General features: G+C 50.0%; 1 protein-coding gene across 2 annotated transcripts in view; it reads left to right on the forward strand.

Moving 5' to 3' along the window:
- The window catches only part of LOC138526383 (homocysteine S-methyltransferase-like), a 421,515-nt gene that overhangs the window by 54,500 nt on the left and 347,293 nt on the right, over positions 1-19,722 (forward strand). For both annotated transcript variants that reach the window (XM_069637059.1, XM_069637057.1), the window contains exon 2: positions 14,866-14,933. In XM_069637059.1, the coding sequence (XP_069493160.1) occupies positions 14,866-14,933 (68 nt within the window). The remainder of the gene's footprint in view (positions 1-14,865; positions 14,934-19,722) is intronic.

Raw genomic sequence — 19,722 nt, forward strand, 5'->3', positions numbered from 1 at the left:
TAGCCATAGCCTTCAGCCGTGTTCACTGTACATGTTCCCACAATATGTTTCTTTTGGACCCATGAGGTGGCCACGGCCTTCGCCTCTGCCCACTGTATATTTTAAAACACTACCAGGCCAGTGGCAACAGCCCACAATATGTTTCTTTTGGACCCACGACCAGGTCACTAGCCTACGGCCGAGTACACTATACATGTTCCCCCAATGTTTCTTTTGAGTCCAGTAGGTGGCCACGGCCTTTGGCCGTGACCTCTATAAATGTCTTTTGGGCCCACTTACCATGCCCATGGCATATTTAAAAAAACGACCAGGCTACTAGCCATGGTCTTCAGCCGTAGCCACTGTACATGTTCCACTGATATATGTTCATGGTTCGAAATTGAGGGGAGCTGGGAGCTATTTAGCTCCTGCTTCTACCACAGCAGAGCCTGGTTAGTTTGAAACCAACTGCTACCAGGAGCTACCTTTGGCTCCTAGGGCCAACTGGGGCTTTCCAAACATGTAAATGTGATATTAACTTTGAGTATTTGAGAATCTTAATAAAGAAGATTAGAGCACATCTAATATATATTTAAACACAATGGTTCATACCAAATGGACAAAAAGTTAAAGGAGCATCTTTGGTAACTGCCCGACACCCTGGAGCTGGTTTTAGCTCTTGCTCATCAAATCTCAATTTTGATCCATGTATGTTTCTTTTGAAACCAGTATTCATGTCTTTCAGGCCCACTAGCCTGACTACCACGCTGTGTTCTCTATTCATGTCCCCCTGATGTGGACCCACTAGGGTGTCCAGGAACTACACATATAGCAGCACTGCACTACCCATGCCCGTGGGGTTTTCCCTGCATTCCCCTGATAAGACTTGAAATCCCAAACTCTTCCTTGTCCTCACATTCAATCATCATTATCATCATCATGCCCCCTTCTCTTTCCATGGTCACCCCACCCCCCTCAATTGCTTATTTCCTCTCTGTCCCTCTCCTGGCCATTACCCCCATCACTGTTGTGTTTGTGTGATGCATTTTTGTCCTCTGAGAATAGAAGGCTGATATATAAAGGTTTTAAGGAACAGGGGGGCACCCCATGTCTATGTTGAATATGTTAAAAACTTCTGTAGAGAATTCCCCCAAACCAGTCAAGGAATTGAGTCAATGCTTTGTGCCCCAATCGTTTCTTATTTGGTCCAAATCTGGCCAGTGTTTTTTGCGATACGGCTGTTGAAAAGCGGCACCTTTTCTCTCTGGCAAAATGAATGCAAGTAGGCTGAAAACAGCATTTTTATGTTTTCTTAATAACTTTTTTCATTTTTTAGCGAATTGGTCTCAAAATGTCCAGTTGGTTGGGGGGGGGGGTTAGTGGAATTCTCAAACCATTGGTTTAGAAAATATCATCCTAATCCATCCAGCAAGTCAAATTGTTTTTAGCCTCTCGCAACCTCTATGCTGCAAAGCACCGAGACCAATATATTATGGGGGTAATTCATAGAATTCAGCGCACAAGTGGTGCACGCGGCTGGCGCACAGTCTGCGCGTGCGACAGTCTGCGCCAGCCGCGAGTGCCAAAATCCATTTCCGCGCACAGCCTATTCATGAATTTTAACATCCATTACCAGCCGTGGCGCAGTGACCCTGCAGCAGCGCCAGTTACGCCGCCAACCCCTCCCCGTGCGCCATGCACAGCGCACAAATCCCATACACGGGGCAAAGGCCAGTGGACCAGCATGCAGGCTCCCAATCATGAAAATGCCTGTAAAACTCCCCGCGCACCCCTCCGAATACACGTACACCCCTGCGCGTGGAGTTTCACACGCGATTGGGCCTGTGCAAGCGGGGTACGTGGATTTCAGGGGTGCGCAGGAAGATTCACACTCGATTGGCCCTGTGCGAGCGGGGTACGTGTATTACTAGGCTGCGCGGGAAGTTTCACACGCGATTGGCCATGTGCGAGCGGGGTACATGGATTTCGGGGGTACGCAGGAAGTTTCACACACGATTGGCCCTGTGCGAGCGGGGTACGTGGATTTCGGGGGTACGCAGGAAGTTTTTCACACGCGATTGGCCCTGTGTGAGCGGGGTCCGTTTATTACTGGGGTGCACGGGAAGTTTCACATGCGATTGGCCCTGTGGGAGCAGGGTACGTGGATTTCGGGGGTACGGGGGAAGTTTCACACGCGATTGGCCCTGTGCGAGCGGGGTACGTGGATTTCGGGGGTACGCGGGAAGTTTCACACGCTTTTGGCCCTGTGCGAGCGGGGTACGTGGATTTCGGAGGTACGGTGAAAGTTTCACACGCGATTGGCCCTGTGCAAGCGGGGTACGTGTATTACTGGGGTTCGCGGGAAGATTCACACGCGATTGGCCCTTTGCGAGTGGGGTACATGTATTACTGGGGTGCGCGGGAAGTTTTACACGTGAATTGGCAGTGTGGGTCCTGCCAGGTGTGCCCTCTGCCCCCTCCACGGCCCCTGCAGGCAGCCCACACCACAGGGGACTACCCTGCACCACATGTCATGTCCTGGAGGCAGCCCATCCACCTTGGGCATGCCCTCCAGCCAGCCCACATGTCACCTTGCACTAGTGATCACCAACTCATGTCCCCCAGCACCCCCACCCCCCATCAGTGAGGGACACCTGCCAGCAGGGCCCGAACCATGCCCCCCAGGACCCCCACCCCCCATCATTGAGGGTCAGGGCCCGACTCATGTCCCCCCGCCCCCACGTCATGACGATCCTCAATCATGGGCCTTATGGCCACCCACATCACACCCCACGCCACCCCAGTCCAAACACCCTCATCTGGATGTTGCTCATGCTGACCCAGCACCCCTCCGCGAGGCGCCGGGCCTTGTAGAGGGTCCTGGACCTGAAGTCCTCCCAGCGCTTCCGGACGTGCTTGATGTCGCTGGTTGCCACCCCCTCCGCGTTGATGGCAACCACTGCGTCCTCCCAGATCCTCTCCCGTCCTTCCTTGTTGGCGCGTGATGTTCCGAAGAGGGCATCATAATGCCCCAGGACATGCTCCACCAGGACACCAACTTCCTTCTCACTGAAGCTGGTGGCCCTCTGCCTCTCTGGCTGGGGGTCGCCAGTGGTCTCAGATGGTGTTTGCCCCGACATGGCGACCCCCGAGGCAGGCGTGGGTGGGCAACTGGGGCTGGGCTGTGGAGCGATGGTATCCCAGTCGGGAGTCTTCTGTTCCAACAGGGGTGGACACAGCAACTAGACCCCTGCAGATGGCTGACGTGCAGGCAGCAAATAGCAGGGCACGTGGGCAGCAGGCAGCAGCAGATGGCTGTTGGGAGCGTGCTCGGGGCTCTTGGGGGCAGGAAAATGGCCTTTTGGGCAGGAGCGTGGTCTTTCGTGTGTTTTCGCGTGGCCAGCTTGATACGGAGTGATTTGACACGTGAAAAAAGTGCACATCAGCGTGAAATCCGAGGAAAGGCCCTTAGTGCGTAAGTGACATTACGCGCGCGGGCGTTCCCCACAACACGGGTGCATTGTGATTCAGCACGTGAGAAAACTGCACCTTACCCGTGCTATTGGAGGAAAGGGCCTTAGCGCGTAAGTGACGTTGCACATGTGGGCTGGCTTAAAAGATACGAGTATCACGCTATTTCCTTGTACGTGCTTTTTGTGGAGAGCGATCGGGTGTTTCTTGTACTACTTGTCGGTTCACACGCGATTACTTCACAACGTTTCCAGTTCGTACTCCCTGTTTCCTCAGACTGCGTTCTTTTCTTCTTTTGGCGGGGGTGTTGCCAACATGCACATGTGCGTCTTTTTCACGTTCTTTTTCAAGGCAGATGGTGAGTCGCGCACGTATTTTCCAACTGTGGCTGCCCCCGTGTGTCGCGTACCCCAGGCTGCGTGTAACACGCGTATGCTTATTTTTGTGTTTCTGGGTGCCACAGCGTAGTGCAGGTTCATTTTTCCATGCACGTGGTCTACCAGGGGTTGCGTGCACGTGTACTTTTTGTTTTTGGGGTGCCTGTGTGTTGCGTGACCTGTCATCTTCCCCCAGGGGTCACATCCAGCCTTGCTAGAGCACTAGGGTACGAATTCTATCTAGTACCCTACCCCTTTCACCCCAATTGCCCAGGACAATTGTTTACTGCAACTCCCATATGCACAACATCAGTGCCATGGTTGTGAGGCGACCAAGCAGTAAGGGAGGCAAAGGTGGCTGACCTCCAAAAGGTGGCCGTGGTTGGCGAGGTAGGGGACATGGCCAGGATTTGCAGGGTACCCCTTGAGCCCCGTGTGTGGAGGACCAATCGGGGACACCTATGCCCCCCCCCCAATGGTTGTGGGAAACGTAGCTGACACCATCCTAGCTCAGCCCTTGTTGCACCGGCCCATTTTGTCACCTGAACCGGCACAGGATGACTCCCAGGCTGACTTCCAGGTCAGCAAGTCTAATCCACGTGTGCTGGTGAAAGTTGCTGTCACCAGGCCACGTGGATCTGGGGCAGCAATGTCATCTGCTGCACCAAGTAGGCAGGGTGGGGAGGCTGCAGGGGCAGCTGCAGCTCAATCCACCCCAGCTCCGAGTCTCCCAGCCGGGACAGTGTCTGTCCAGGTCCATCACACCGACGTTGGCCCTGCTGACATCACCCTGCAGCCAATGCCTGCACCAAGACCTATGGTCATTGTGCCTTTTACAGGCTTCTAGTACCCAGTCCACCTGCGCTTCTGCCCCTACTGACCAGAGCGGTGTAAGCCACTCAGGATCCGCACCACCTTCCAAGAAGAAGAAGGGTGCTTTTGCACTACAGGCTGAGACCCCAGACACGGCTACACACTCCGGCACGTCAAGGAAGTCTAGCTTCAATGACGCCGAACTTGATGCACTTGTGGCCTATGTGTCGGCACATAGCCGCAAAATGTTGGTGACTGCAGGCTGTAAGACTACGCCTGCTCAACGTAGGGCTCACTGTCAGATCATCGCAGACCACATTAGTGCCCTTGGATTTGTGAGGCGCACAACTGATGATTGCTACAAGCGGTGGAATGACCTGAAACGCAGAGCAAAGAACAAGCTGGCTTCCAATCATGCCTCTACTCTGGTGACTGGCGGTGGGTCTCCACCAAAGGACGACCAACTCACTGAACATTAGTCTGTTGCTGGAACCTTCGTCACAGAGGAACAGATCCAAGGCGTGGGCGACCTACCAGATTATGATGCATTGTCCGGTGAGTGCCCATGCAAGTGTGTGTAATCCATGTGTATGTTTCTTGGGTGATGTGTAATGATTGAGTGCCAGGTGAGGGTGTGTACTCCTGAGTGGTATGGGTCACCCATCTGCTTCCTCCAAACCATTCACCAGCCTTGGGTTTGGGTATGACAGTATCCCTTCTGCCACAGTAGCCAATTAGCGCCACATTGCTGCAGTTGCCCTTGAACTGTCATCTTGCAACAACATTGTTCTGAATTTTCAGTGTTCATTCAGCCTGATTGTTTCAATCCTCCCATTTTTGCAACGCATTTTTCTGCCCTAATGCCACATATGTGACATGCTTCTGTCATAGATTACAACCCACATTGGCCCACTTTTATTACCTTGTTATGGGAATGATTTGACCATTCAGGCTGATTGAGTAAGGGCCTGCTCACATTAATTTTTGGGCACTGTTTGAATGTTGAACATGACTGTTGTGTTCTGTCATGTTGAAGTGACCAACCATTGAAGTATCCATCTGCCTGCCATCAATGTATTTTGACACTGGATGTGTTGCAGTGTGTGGCACATGCATATTTTGTCACACTATTTTGCATTTTTCATCTCATCATGTCCATCGGACATGGATGGGTGACAGTACTCATTCACTGACAAATGGCTGTACTTGTCAAATGTACCATGGCTATGCTACGTGCCATCTGTGTGCTGGCATGTGCCATGTATGTGGATTGACCATGCCACCCACAGGCTAATATGTGATGACAGTGCTATCCAGCATGCAGCACATGTGTTCATTTTCCATCTTGGAGTCCTCAGTGTCTGCTTTTTTCCTCCCCTTCCAAATCATTGACAGTGCATGCATGCCAAGGTTATGGTCATGTGGGACATGTGTTGTTCATGTACTGGATCCCTGGCTTGTCAGGCCTATGTGTGTGCTATGGTGCTCATGCCTGTTTCCATTTGTTGTCTTTCATGTTTTTGCAGGTGATGACGCACTTGATGCTGTAGAGGTGGAGGAGATGGTGCAGACCCACGAGGAATCTCAGGCATGACCAGGCACCAGTGGAGGACGTGGTGTGGTGGTGGGTGAAAACCCAATCCTCCTGCAGACCATACTGTCCAGGGGTGTCTCTGGGTGCACCTCCCCAGACCTCTATGATTCAGGTGCTGAATCGGATGATGAGACTTATGTGCTGTCGCAGGTGAGTGTTTCTGGCAGGGATGCTGTTCTGTCCAACCCACCTGCACCAGGGGTAGACCCCTCTATGTGAATGTCATTGTTGGTAACTCCGGCTTTTGGCGGTTACGGATGCAGGGTCACACTCCAAAACATCTGATCCTGTTCCTGGGCCAGCAGATCAGAGGGGGAATGCAGTCCTGCAGCCTCAGGCAGTGCCAGCACAGCAAGGTGCAGATCGCCTTGCCCCTAACAGGTGTGGTGCCCGCCGAGGCGGTGGCCGTGCGCCACCAGGCAATACTGTATGGGAAAACTCCATGTGCGGTATAGCAGCACAACAGGGAGCATCGGTTGAAATGATGGCTCAGGCAATGGAGAGGGTGCCCACTTCCATGCTCCCCCCTGAAAGGCAGATGGAGCTGCAACAGCAGGCAACAGAGTCCATTTGCCAATCACACAAGCAGGACATGTTGGCGTCCAACAGGGACCGACGGGTGGCACTGGAGACTCTGTGTGAAGCTATATCTGTAGAGTCCCAGGGCCACAGGGAAGCCCTGAGGTTAGAAATCCATTTCCTCAGGGAGAATCTGGTAGAACTTCAGGCTTCCCGAAATTTTAGGGCAGAACAGCAGCTGGAGCAGCTCACACGTTCGCTCTCAGCTGAGCTGCAGGCAACTTGTGAGGAGATCCAGGCATTACGCGAGGCCATGCGTGCAGAAATGCAGGCAACCCGTGAGGTGCTGCATGGGGATCTCCGTACTATCATCCTCCAGAACGAGACCTTCCACACCTGCATGCTTGCTGCCATGGAGGACCATACCAGGGCTTTGCGTGGGCTGCCTCCCATAGCACCACCACCTCCTGATGTAGCAGTAGGGGGTGAAGAGAGCAACAGCAGTTCTCCCACATTGGCATAGCCGTGCAGGCCATAAGCCCATGGAGGTATTTTTTTTTCGCAACATCCTCCCAGGTGGGTGTTGGTGTGCACCCTGTCCTCGAACCTCCTGGGCCCACACATGGCCATTTTTGATTTTTTTTTTCTTTCTTTTCTTTTTTTTACAGTGTGTTGCCTTGTGTGGCTCCCGTGGGCATCCACTGTGTATTCCAGCTGGGCACATACAGGCTTGTCCTGTGTTTGGGTTAGATGCTTGGGTTCCTGACACACACACCCCTCCTGCTTCCCCTTTCCATGGGCTTGCAAAGGGTGTGACCAAGTGACAGTGACTTAAACAGTGACATTGGGCTCCCATGAGCTGTGTGGGCAGTCTGTGGTCAAAACTGTGTGGACATCCCTAGTGGGGATTGTTGTTGTATTGAACACTGCATGGTGTATTGATATGTGCTTGTGCATCCATGTCTTCCTCCTTATTCACAGGTACCTTCTTCATGTCTTCACAAGGCCGTCTCCTTTGCAAATGCAGTTCATGGTGTATGCAGTACGCTGACACATTTGCCTGACAGCAACCCTCTGCAGTTGGAAGGGTTCGATGTGCTGGCTTATTCAGGTTGTAAGACTTGCACAACTTTGATTTTGTACTGTCATATTTTGGCCCTGTTTCATCCTGTGTTGCTGGTAAGTATTTGTTCATGTGTGCTGTTTCTTATTGATTACTGGGAGCATATTGTCTGTGGCCTGTTTACATTTGGGACAGTGCACTTTGTGACACTTGTGTCATGTGTTGTGCATTCATTTGTTTGGTTTCACATTGCATGACATGCCATGGTGTGTTTGGTAGCTGAGATGGGGAGGGGTTAGGTGACATGGCACTATTTTCATGTTGTATTTTGCAAGGCGGTAGTCATTCATGCAGCATAAATGTGTGCCTTTGTGTGACACAGCATTGGTTGTTTTTCAGTAGGTAGGGATGAACACAATGTGACACTTCCAGGTGATCAATCTCAGGCTGGTATGGTTGTGACAGTTGACTGTCCCTTATGTCATCATCATTGATTGTCAGCTGGTATGTGCCAGGGCTGTGTGCACTCCACAGGGGTGTGATTTTAGGTGAAGTAATTAGCCACCAGCTGCGTACGGGCTGCCTCACCACGTGCCCTTTCCCCTCCCATGCGCAGCGGCCGTGCATGTGGTTGGGGATGTGGGGGCACCACCATGTCCACCTGCAGGCCCCGGCGTGTTGCAACGTTGTGCAGGACACATGCTGCCACTATGATCCTGCACACTACTGGGGGCGCATATAGCAGCTGCCCACCAGAGCGGTCAATGGAGCGAAAGCGTGACTTGAGCACTCCGAATGTGCGCTCCACTATGCCCCGGGTTGCAATATGGGCTGTGTTGTATCTTACCTCGGGTGGTGTGGTGGGGTTCCGAATTGGCGTCATCATGTGGGTGCTCAGAGGGTAGGCACTGTCCCCTGTGGAGGTGATGATGGGTATCATTAGTGGGGTTGTGACATTACTCAGTATCTGACATGCATGCATGTGCAGAGGCATTTATACTCACCAAGCAGCAATGTATCGCCATGCCGCCCAGTTTCTAGGTCCCGGTTTAGGGGTGACATTCTGAAAATGAAACTGTCATGGGTGGACCCTGGATAGTTGGCATATACTGATTCCCTTGGCATCACATACTACCTGCACATTGATGGAATGCCAGTGCTTGCGGTTTCTATAGATGTGCTCAGTTGCCCTGGGAGGACGTAGAGCCACGTGGGTGCAATCAATGGCACCTAGCACTTTGGGGAAGTGTGCCACCCCGTAAAAGTCCTGGACAGCAGCCTGCCTTTCTGCTGGTGTTCTGGGCATGTATATGTGCCTGCGGACTGTCATGATGGCCAACACCTGGTGTAGGCAGTGTGACTGCGTGGCATGTGACACCCCACCCACTATGGCACTTGTCCGCTGAAATGAACCAGTGGCCCAGAAGTGTACATTGAGCACCTTTTCCAAGGGGTTCAGTGCTTTGGAGCACAGGGTTGGTGATGTGAGGTCATCCTCCCTCCCACTCACTCACCAGGTCGAGTATTATGTGTGGTGGGAACCTGTACCTCCCATACACCTGGTCATCAGGCATCCCAAAAAGGCTGGTCCTGGGTGTAAAAATTCTGGGCCTGGCTATCCTCCTCCTGCGGTGTCCCACGACCACTGCTGCGAGGAATGGTATATTCATCGTAGCGTCTGAGCTTGTTTGTTGTTTGCGTGCACTTTTATGCTGCGCGGGGCCGCGTACGCCTGCTAGCGCGTCTTTTTTGGCGCACGCTTTTCCCCTGTTCGATTCCATGAATACGTGTTGTAGGCGTGCGTGTGGGCGTTTCCCCATTCCGCGTGTTACGCCCCGTGTTACGCCTACTTTTGTTGTGTGTGCCGTGCTATGTGCGCTTTCGCTGTGCGCGTAGCGCACGCTGTTTGACGTGTGCACCTGCGTGCGCCACGCAGGATTTTAGCGCACATCCCAGGATTTACACACGCACCGACTTCCATGAATCGATGCGCGCGGCTTTCTCACGCTTGCACTGCGATTTTCCATTCTATGTCAAATATTTTAAAAACTAATGGATGGATTTACCCCAAACCAGTCAAGGAAATTGTCAATGTGCTTTGTGCCCAAATTGTTTCTTATTTGATCCAAATCTGCCCAGCAGTTTTCGCACTACGGCTGATGAAACTGCACTTTGTCTCAATGCAAAAATGATTGAACTGAGAACTGTGAAACTGTGGTGTTTTGTTTTCCTAATAACATTTTCATTTTATAAATTTGTTCCCAAAATTTCCAGTTTTGGGTGGGGGCAGTGGGCCATGACAAATTTCATACAAATCCATCAAGCAAGTCAACTTATTAACAATAGAATTTTGGGAGAACATGGCAGTCTTTTCATTTCTGAGATGCCTCTCAGGCTCTTTGCTGCAAAGCACCATGGGAGATATAGCTATTTTTTTGAGAGAAGGGGGCTGCAGCTTCTCCCTCAAATAAAAAAAAGTACTTGACGGAATAACCTCAAACCAGAAAAAGACTGTGAGTCAACGATCGTGCCCAAGTTGTTTCGGACCTGGTCCAAATTTTCCAGTGGTTTTGGCTGTGCGCTCGAGCAAAAATTGATCTTTTTTGTCTATGGGAAAATGAATGGGGACTAGGCCAAAAATGTTTTTTTTTTGTTTTCTTAATAACTTTTTGATTTTTTTAAAGAATCTTTCCAATCTGGGGCAGGTCCCCGGAATACAAAATTCTATGGAAATGTTCAGCCAAATCTGTCGCATGAGTGAAAAGTTATGAGCAATTCATTTTTGGGATTATGAATCTACAACTCACCTTAACTATAGGGCGCCGACCACCTCCCTATTAAATGCACGCCTAGTCAGTTACTTCTGTAAGGGAAGTAGACCCCTGAAATCCCTATCTTTACTGTGCCTGAAGACCCAGGGTGGTCTTAAAAAATGATCCATCAAGAGTTGGTCTCCTGCGATCACTTTGCCAAAGGAAACCTGAGGAAAAGGTAATGGAATGCATCCTAATGGAACATGTTAACAAACTTGTATACTTTGTGAAATATCCAACGTTGTGATCTCAAAATGCTGGTGCTTATCTGGAGGTTTTCGTATTGTGCCTCCAATTGGGCTATCCAGATCGTTGTCTGCAAAGAAAACTGGAGGGGTGAAGAGATGGAGAGATGAGGCCTCAGAAAAACTGGAGGTTTCAAACAACGGTGGGGCAAATTTGATGTAAAAAGGGGATGGCGTTTGTGATACCTGTGGTAAATCTACAATCAAAGTAGATTAGGATGGCAGAAAATTGAAAGGGTGAATACTAAACTGTCTGAAGGAGGATGTGATAGTTAACTCAGAAGTTTAAAGAGAAGTAGGTATTACTAAAATGATGCAGATCTGATGGGCTCTTAATTTGATACTTTGAGTGTGTTTTCTTTTTTTGCCCAGCAGTAAATGTAATCTTCCCCACAAAACAAACTCCCGAGTAGTAATTCTGGGACTGCCACGCTTGATGGCCAATTCAAGTCCAGACCATTTGAAAGGCAAATGTGGACTGGGACACCTTGGGTAAGTGCAGATAAATGGGCCAGATGTATACCCTTCCATATGCAGTGACACTCTGCCATCTGCTTTTGTCAAATGTTCTAATGATGCGAGTAGCTCTTTGGCTCTGGGATGGTGTAATGCTTATTAAAAAGTTAAAATATTTGCTTGATTTTAATGTGAGACTTCTATTTGAAATGCATCCTGGGTGTAGTGGACATTTTTCCTTTTTAAAGTGAGCTCTGAACACTGTACGCCTTATTTGAATCACTAGAAAACATCTTGCTTTTCTCTATGCTACTCGAGGACTGTTTTGAATGACTTCCTGAAAACGTTGCAAGAACCGAAAGCAAGCTCTTTCCTGCTCCCATGCGAAAGCAAAGTGTTTACCTCTTCAGATGACCATGGGTTGTTCGGCCGACAATTTCTGGGAATTGGCAACCAGTGACTTGTGAGAGCCAGGACACTCTGGAAAAATGCCATTACGCATTTGTGTAATGTGTAAATTGAAGAGCACCTGATTAGTCTGTCAGAGAAAAGGCTTCAGGGCTGGAGAAAAGGTAGACTTATGTTTTTCTAGCTGGTCCCATTGTGAAGATTATCTCTCTACCAACCTGGTCCGGAAGCTGTCCACTGAAGTTCTTTTGGCGAGATGAAGCTTGCAACCGTGCCAACAGTGAAGGGAATTTGCCAACTTGATCGAAGGAAATCGATCAGATGGTACACTTGACCGATTTCGGCCAGTGCCATTCGAAAGATTTTTTTAAAAACCGAACACAGAGAGAAGAGTTTGCGGGGGGTGTCCCCTGATCCCCATGTTCATTATTTTCTGGGTTTCAGGGGCCTGTGGGGTGTCCCCCGCTTCCTAAATATTGGAGGCGGGGGGCAAAAACAAAAAAAGAAAGAAAAAGGGACCCTGCCGCATCGGATCCGACCCGTGTTAGAGGGACGGAACTGATGCCACAGGATACAGGAGAGGCGCCGGACGGAGAAAAGGTAAGTAGGAAGGGTGGGGGGATGTACTGGGGAATTGACATGGGTTTGGTTTGTTTGCCCGCTGTAAATACGTTTTCGCTGCAAAATTGACTACGGTCAATTCCATCGCAAACAATTCTAGCACAGTCAAACAACCCAAATCCATGTTCCAGTCAGGGTTCAGACAAGGTTTCGGCACTGAGGCCTCGTTATTAGATCTTAAGTCACAACTGCTCCAAAGAATGGATAATCAGAAGGCCTCCCTTCTCATCTCATTAGACCAATCAGCAGCGTTCGACCTCGTCGATCATGTCATATTGGCAGAAAGGCTCATGTCAGTAGCCAACAGCTCGCGGTCCGCCACTAATTGGCTACTCTCTTTTCTATCTAATAGATCTAGCAGAGTATGCGCTCATGAGGCCAAAGCTCCCGCAATTAAGATACACTTTGGTGTACCTCAAGGAGCCAGCCTGTCTCCTTGTGTATATATAACATCTTCATGACTCCCTTCTTTGCCCACCTTGCCCAGGAGGGCATACTATTCTCTAATTACGCAGATGACACACCATGTGTCATCCCCCTCACTGGCCAACACAATCAAGATGAAAGAGAACTTAATCGCATATTCACAATCATCGAACACTGGATGATGTTGAATAATCTTGCTTTAAACCGTGGAAAGACGGAACTCATGGTTGTGGGTTCTGACAGCATTTTGACTAAATTAGACCCAGCTTATAAACATTTTCAGCTGGGAGATGCTCTCATTCCCTCTCTTCCCAAAGTAAAGATTCTGGGGGTGGTTCTGGACCAATCACTTACCATGAACTCTTATGTGGATAGTACAGTGTCCTCGGCCACCTATTATATTAAATTGCTTTCCCAAATGCAACCACTTATCTCGCAACCTAACGCAGAGTCCATTGCTCGTGCCATCATAGGATCGAAATTGGATTATTGCTGGAGTCTCCTAGCAGGTGCTAGCAAAAAGACCATTAGCCGCCTTCAGGTGGTGCAGAATGGAGCGGTCAGAGTTATTTCTGATCTGGCCCGTAGAGCACATGTTTCTGAGGCACGTCGTGCTTTGCAGTGGTTGCCTGTGGATGCGCGCATTACCTTCAGACTCATGGTTATCACTTTCAAATGTCTCAAGGGCATCAAGGCCATTTACCTTCAAAGGTTCATAGGAATAAAATCTAATCTCAGAAATCTTCGCTCCAATAATCAGAACCTGCTTCACCAGCCCAAAGTCAAAACCAAGAAAGCACAATGGGGTGCATTCGCCTTTGTGGCACCAGCTATATGGAACACCCTACCAGTTCAGTTGAGACACTCTGTAGCCCTGAGCAACTTCAAAAAGGACTTAAAAACCTTCCTTTTCAAGTAGTAGCACATGATCCTTAGCTTCTCCTTTTCTGCTCCTGGTCCTACCGGTCTTCTTTATTTGTCTTGTCGGCGCCCTCACACCTATGGGTTTATGGTTGCGCAATATAAATGCAATAAAGTAAAGTTAAAGTATACCATTTTATTTTATTTTTTGTTGTATTATTCATTAATAACCAGCCTTAAAGTGCCCTTGCTATTATTCAGCTGAGTGTAATTGTAAATTCTTGCGTTTCAAGGTACAAATGCTTTTTATTATTTAGTGTATTGGGGAGAAAACTAAGTAAATGTCCGTGCACTCATTTAAGGAAAAGCCAAACATATTGTCAGGCTGAAGATCTTCCTTCCGACCTCTGTGGTGTCATTGCTAAACTGGGTGTATTGGAACACTGCACAAGGGAGCAGGATAGCAAAGACTCTTCAACATACTCACAGGGACCTGAAACCATGCACAACAGACCGGGAGACCAAATGCCTTTCTAGTCGCTCCCAATGGCAGAATAACCATGAATGGCCAGGTGTTAGACAGAAAAGCTAGGATAAACTATGATGCATAAAAAATGTGTAGATTTTGAACAGTGGCGTGCTTGGGAGAAATGTCCTGATCTGGGTGCCCTGGAAGTTCTCAAGGCTTGCTGAAAGCTTCATGGGGATGATTGGAGTTGTGTGGAAGACCAGATTTCTCATGGACTGGGGGTGAGCTCAGATACTGCCTTATATACTGTCAGAAAGCTCTTTCAAATAGAGTGTGCCAAGGGGACTGTGCCCGGCTGGGCTTCAGGGCCCTGAGAGGAATCATGAGGGGAACCTGATAGAAGACCTGATGTCCTTGAATGCCCTTTCTGTGGACCTACTACCTGGTCGGGCAGGAGAACCCTTTAAAGTAATTGAATGCAATGATAGAATGTTAAATAAGAGTTTTGTATTGCAACCATCACCGCTGCAGCTGTTGTAGAGTGCAGAGGCTTGTCCAAATATTGGCATAATATGCCCTCTGCAGGAGTAACTAGACCGTGGTGCAGCAACAGTAGCATAGAACCAACAGACCATGTTTTTTTTCTTTTAAAAAAGAATAACTATGTGTTGAGTGTCAAGTGTTAATAGAAGTTTGGATCAAAAGCAAAATGTATTTGTCTTCACTTATTTGTTTTAATTTTATTTTAAGGATGATCCTCTGTGGAGCGCTAGAGTTCTTCAAACAAACCCGTCGGCTATCAAGGATGTTCACCTAAAGTAAGTTTCATGTTCATCTCTTAGTTCTAGGTAGGAACACAACTAGATTCAGTTTAAAGTCACTTTGGCCCTGCTTCTTCTGGCATTAAGATTACTGTACTTAATTTTTTAAAATTGTTAAAAATAAACTTTTTACAACCATATAGTCGAAAATAAATAGATAAAAAGCATTATACAGATAAAAAATGTTCACAACAATTTACTACACAAAAGAAAATACACAATTCATTAACAAATAAAGCCCCAAAATCATCATACTCATAATCGTGTCATTCCACGTTAAAAAATGTGATAATTCCTATGAAAATTCTGTTGAGAATTCATCCAATACAGTGACTAAAAGATGTCTATAAGACAAAATACACTTTTTTAGGATAAAATATTAAGCTCAATTGATTTTATGAAGGCCGAGATGGCCAGCCCATCTGAAATTGTCTCATTGCGCAAGCATCTTTGCCACAGATTTTCCCCTTTACACCAAGAGATGTCATTTAGTAGTTTCCCCAAATAGATCTTTCTCGGCGAGCGCTACAATTTCAAGTGTTTAGTTGTTTCTCCAGCATTGGATCTTTCATGGATTCACATGCTGTGAATATTCCCCGTCGTCAGGCTGGGAACCTCAGTCACTTTAACCTAGCATTTTTCTATGGAAAACTTCGACACTTTAGTGTCCTATCAACGTCCTTTTTGGGTGCTTTAGTGCCCACCAATAGATGTAGGGTATAAATATCCTCGCCCCCGCAGCTTCCCTTCAGATTTCAACCTTCTCCAAACTGTTGGGATCACCTCGTGTTCTTCGTCTTTTGCACGTGTGTCTTGATACTCGAGAATTGTGATGGCTTCAGGGGCTCCGAAGAAGTCTCTTTTCCGGCCCTCTGCTACTTGTGGGTTGAAGAAGGTGTATGAAGGTGACGGCCATATGGATCGCCTCTACTGCCTTTACCCCCAGCACTCGGCAGACACATGCGAGATTTGTCAAGGGTTCTCGCAGAAGACTCTTAAGGACCGCAATCAGCGGCTTATCAATGAGGGCACGAACCCGGCCTCGGAGGTGGGGTTGGTCCGAAGCCTGTTCTCGGAGCGGCCTGTGAAGTCAGCGGAACATCGCCGTGTGGTGTCGGCCGAGCCTCCGGCCAAGAAAAATCGTCCTGCTGTGCCTGCGTCGGAGGTGGGGAAGACCAGTAGATCTTCTTGGAGAAGCAGCTGTGGAAGGGTACGTCTTCGTCCAAGCACGGTCGGTCGGACCATTCCCGGGGGTGTGGTGGTAGGCCCGAGAAGTCGACAGCACAGGAGAAGGGCTTGTTCAAGCCGGAGGAATAGTCATCGAAGCACTCGTCTTCAGGGGACCATCACCGGTCTTCCTCCAACAGGGATTCTTCTAAACGCCGGTCGAGTGATGCCAAGAAGGCTGGGTCTCCGGTGGAGTCAACGCCGAGTGAGGCGGTTCCAAGGAGGACCACGTCGACGGTGGACCCGTCGTCGACAGTTGGACTGCAGACTACCCTTTCGTTGTCGTCGACGGTGGTGTCGTCGGGTCCGGCGATGACTGTGGTTTCCAGTGGGTCGATGCTGTTCTGGACAGATTGTTGTCGACGAGTGGGGCGTGGCAGTCTTCCGCCTTTGATTTACTTCTGCCTGCCAACATTATGCATCAAGATCCGGCGACTTTTTCAGTGTCTTCAGAGGTGGACGACGACCAGGATCCTGTGCTGGGGCCGTCTGCTTGGGCCTTCAAAGTGTGGGGCCTTCGACGTCCAGTGGAATGGGCGCTGTTCCGGCAGGTTATCCGCTGGTTAACCCACAGTCTCTTTTGTCCCTCCAAGTATTGTCCACGCTGCAGTCGTTGTTGGGTCAGCTGGATGCGAGGTTGCCTCCCCGAATGTGGACCCGGTGGTGCCAGTGGTCGAGGTTGCTGGGGGCCCTCCAGGGAAGTCTCCTCCGGTGCGGTTGCCAGTGAGGGAAGGTCGTCCGCTGTCGTATCTAGAAGAGGGCAAACTGCCTGAGTCTGAGCCAGAGAGTGTTCCGCCGGACACTGTGTCTATGGCTTCGTCTTCACTGACGAGGGACGACGCATGGGATACGGACGTGGAGGTGGAACAGCCTCGGAGTCCGGCGTAACCATCCCCACCAGATGATATTGGGGCATTCCACACCATGATGTCTAAGGCGTGTGTGGAATTTGGATTGGCACCACAGGAGGAGCGGAAGGATTTCTTCCTGTTCGATCATGTGGGCAAGAGAAGGAAGGCTGTCTTCTCTGTGCCTATTCTGGACCATGTGTGGCATGAGAGCCTGTGCACGATGCGCCATCCATTTTCAGAGCCGGCTGTTAAAGGTCAGCTTGAGAAGAAGTTCAAGGCCCTGGAGACTACCCCGAAATGCTTGATGTCCCAGCCCACGCCTGAGTCAGTGGTGCCGGCGGCGGCCAGCCGGAAGGCCAGAAATCAACACAAGTGTGTTACTCCTCCGGACAGTGAGGCCAAGAGACAGCATGCCTTCGGGAAGAAGGTTTTGACTGTTGGGGCGACGACGGTTAAGGCTGCAAATTCATTGGCGATCATGGCCCGTTATGATCGCGAAATGTGGCATAGGCTGGCGCCTATTCTGAAACATCTGCTGGAGCAGCACCGCAAGGAAGCCATGCTGTTGGTGCATGAGGGGGAAGAGGCCTCCAACCACAGCATAAATATTGCTGTGGATCTGGCTGTGTTTGGGTTTAAACAGATTAACAATGGGGTGGTGCTTTGACGACAGGCATGGCTCAAATGCACTGACTTTCGTCCAGAAGTACAATACAAAGTCATCAACATGCCCTGTGAAGAGGAGCACTTGTTTTGGGGAAAAGATCGATGAGGCCCTGAAAGGGATGAAGGAGCACACAGAAACAGCTAAGTCCTTAGGTGCCTTACAGAGTGGGTGCTCTTTTCGCTCCTTTCGCCCATTACAGTGTGCTTCAGGTAATGCCCGGTTTGCTTCCATCAGGGACCGTCGTTACAGTCGGTCCAGTTATTCCTCGCAAGGGTATCGCCGGTCGGCCCGGTTGGCGCAGAAGAGTCGGGACTTCCAGGCACAGCAGAAGCGGGGTTCACAGTCCTCAGCTTCTAAAGGGCGGCAGATTAAGCCGCAGCAATGACTGCCTTCAGGGCAATCGACTGGGAGGGTGGCTATGCACGTGGACGAGTGGAGGAAAATAACATTGCACGTTGGGTGTTGGACACGGTGCGTCTAGCCCACTCGTTGGAGTTCAAGTGTTCCCCGGTTCCCATTCCGCAGGCGTTTGTCGTGCAGCCACATCTTCAAATCCTGCAGCAGGAAGTGGTTCTTATGCTGGAGAAAGGGGCTACAGAACTTGTGCCGGTGGCAGAGAGTGGCCAAGGGGTGTATTCCCGCTACTTTGTGGTGAAGAAGCCCAACAGCAAATGGTGACCCATTCTAGATCTTCGGGCGTTGAACAAGACTCTGCAACGCCTAAAGTTCAAGATGCTCACTCTTCAGGAGGTCATCCGGTCGGTGCAGCCGGACGACTTTCTGGTGTCATTGGACCTACAGGACACATATTTTCACATGCGTCGATGGCACAGAACGTTTCTGTGGTTTGTAGTCGGCGAGGAACACTACCAGTTTCGGGTCATCCCGCTTGGCTTCAAGTCATCTCCCAGGACGTTCAGGAAGTGTCTGGCACCAGTGGCAGCGTTTCTCCGACGAAAAGGTCATCATGTATACCCCTACCTGGACAACTGTTAGGTGAGAGGTTCGTCATCAGGGGGGGTGCAAAACAGTCTCGGTGCTACCATGCAACTGTTGCAACGACTGGGATTCGCCATAAACTTCGAGAAATCGTTTCTGACGCCGTCCAAGGAATTGGTGTTTCTGGGGGCAGAGTTTCTCACCCATCACAATCTGGTGAAACCCTCCAGCGAGCTTGTCAAGAAGTTGCTGCAAAGGGCAGGAGAATGGAAGGATGGCACAAGGATGTTGGTCCGAAGCTACATGTCGCTGCTGGGGGCCATGGCTTAGTGTATTCCGCTGCTGCCAAACTGTCGTCTCTTAATGAGGCTGATGCAAGAGATCCTAGCGGAACGGTGGGCACAGAATCGCGGATCTTGGTCCAACAAATTGATGGTCAGCGGAAGTCTCATGGAGGATCTTCGCTGGTGGACATGCACGGTCAATCTGGTACGGGGCATGCCTTTGCTGGAGCCAGAGTTCCAATGTACGATTGTGACAGACGCCTCTCAGATGGGATTGGGGCTCATATTGACGATTCACAGGTGCAAGACCTGTTGTCTTGGGAGGAATCTCTGTTCCACATCAATGTGCTCGAGGTGCGAGCGGTACACTGGACCCTCAAGTCATTTCTACCGCGCATACGCGGGTCGGTGGTGAGGGTGTTAGACGGACAATTCCACCACCATGTTTTATCTAAGGAAACTGGGGGGCACACATTCAAGGGTCCTGTCGAAAGAGGCGCAGGACATTTGGAGTTGGGCACTGGCTCACAGGATCAGCATTGTGGCCTATCATCTGCCAGGAGTGCTGAATGTGCAGGCAGACGCGCTCAGCAGGGACGCCGACCAGATGCACGAGTGGAAGCTGAAGGAGTGACCGGTTTCGATGATCTTCAGGAAATGGGGGCATCCGCCGTTGGATCTTTTTGCAACCATGGAAAACAAGCAGTGCCGGGAGTTTGTCACAGAAGGGCTCATCCAGAGTCTCTGGGGGGAGGCATTTTCGTTCCCGTGGACGGGCCGGTTCGCGTATGCATTCGCCGGACACTCCAGTGGATTCG

This window comes from Ambystoma mexicanum, chromosome 7p, assembly GCF_040938575.1.
Source record: "Ambystoma mexicanum isolate Mex_15411 chromosome 7p, UKY_AmexF1_1, whole genome shotgun sequence".
In the NCBI taxonomy this organism is placed as follows: domain Eukaryota; kingdom Metazoa; phylum Chordata; class Amphibia; order Caudata; family Ambystomatidae; genus Ambystoma; species Ambystoma mexicanum.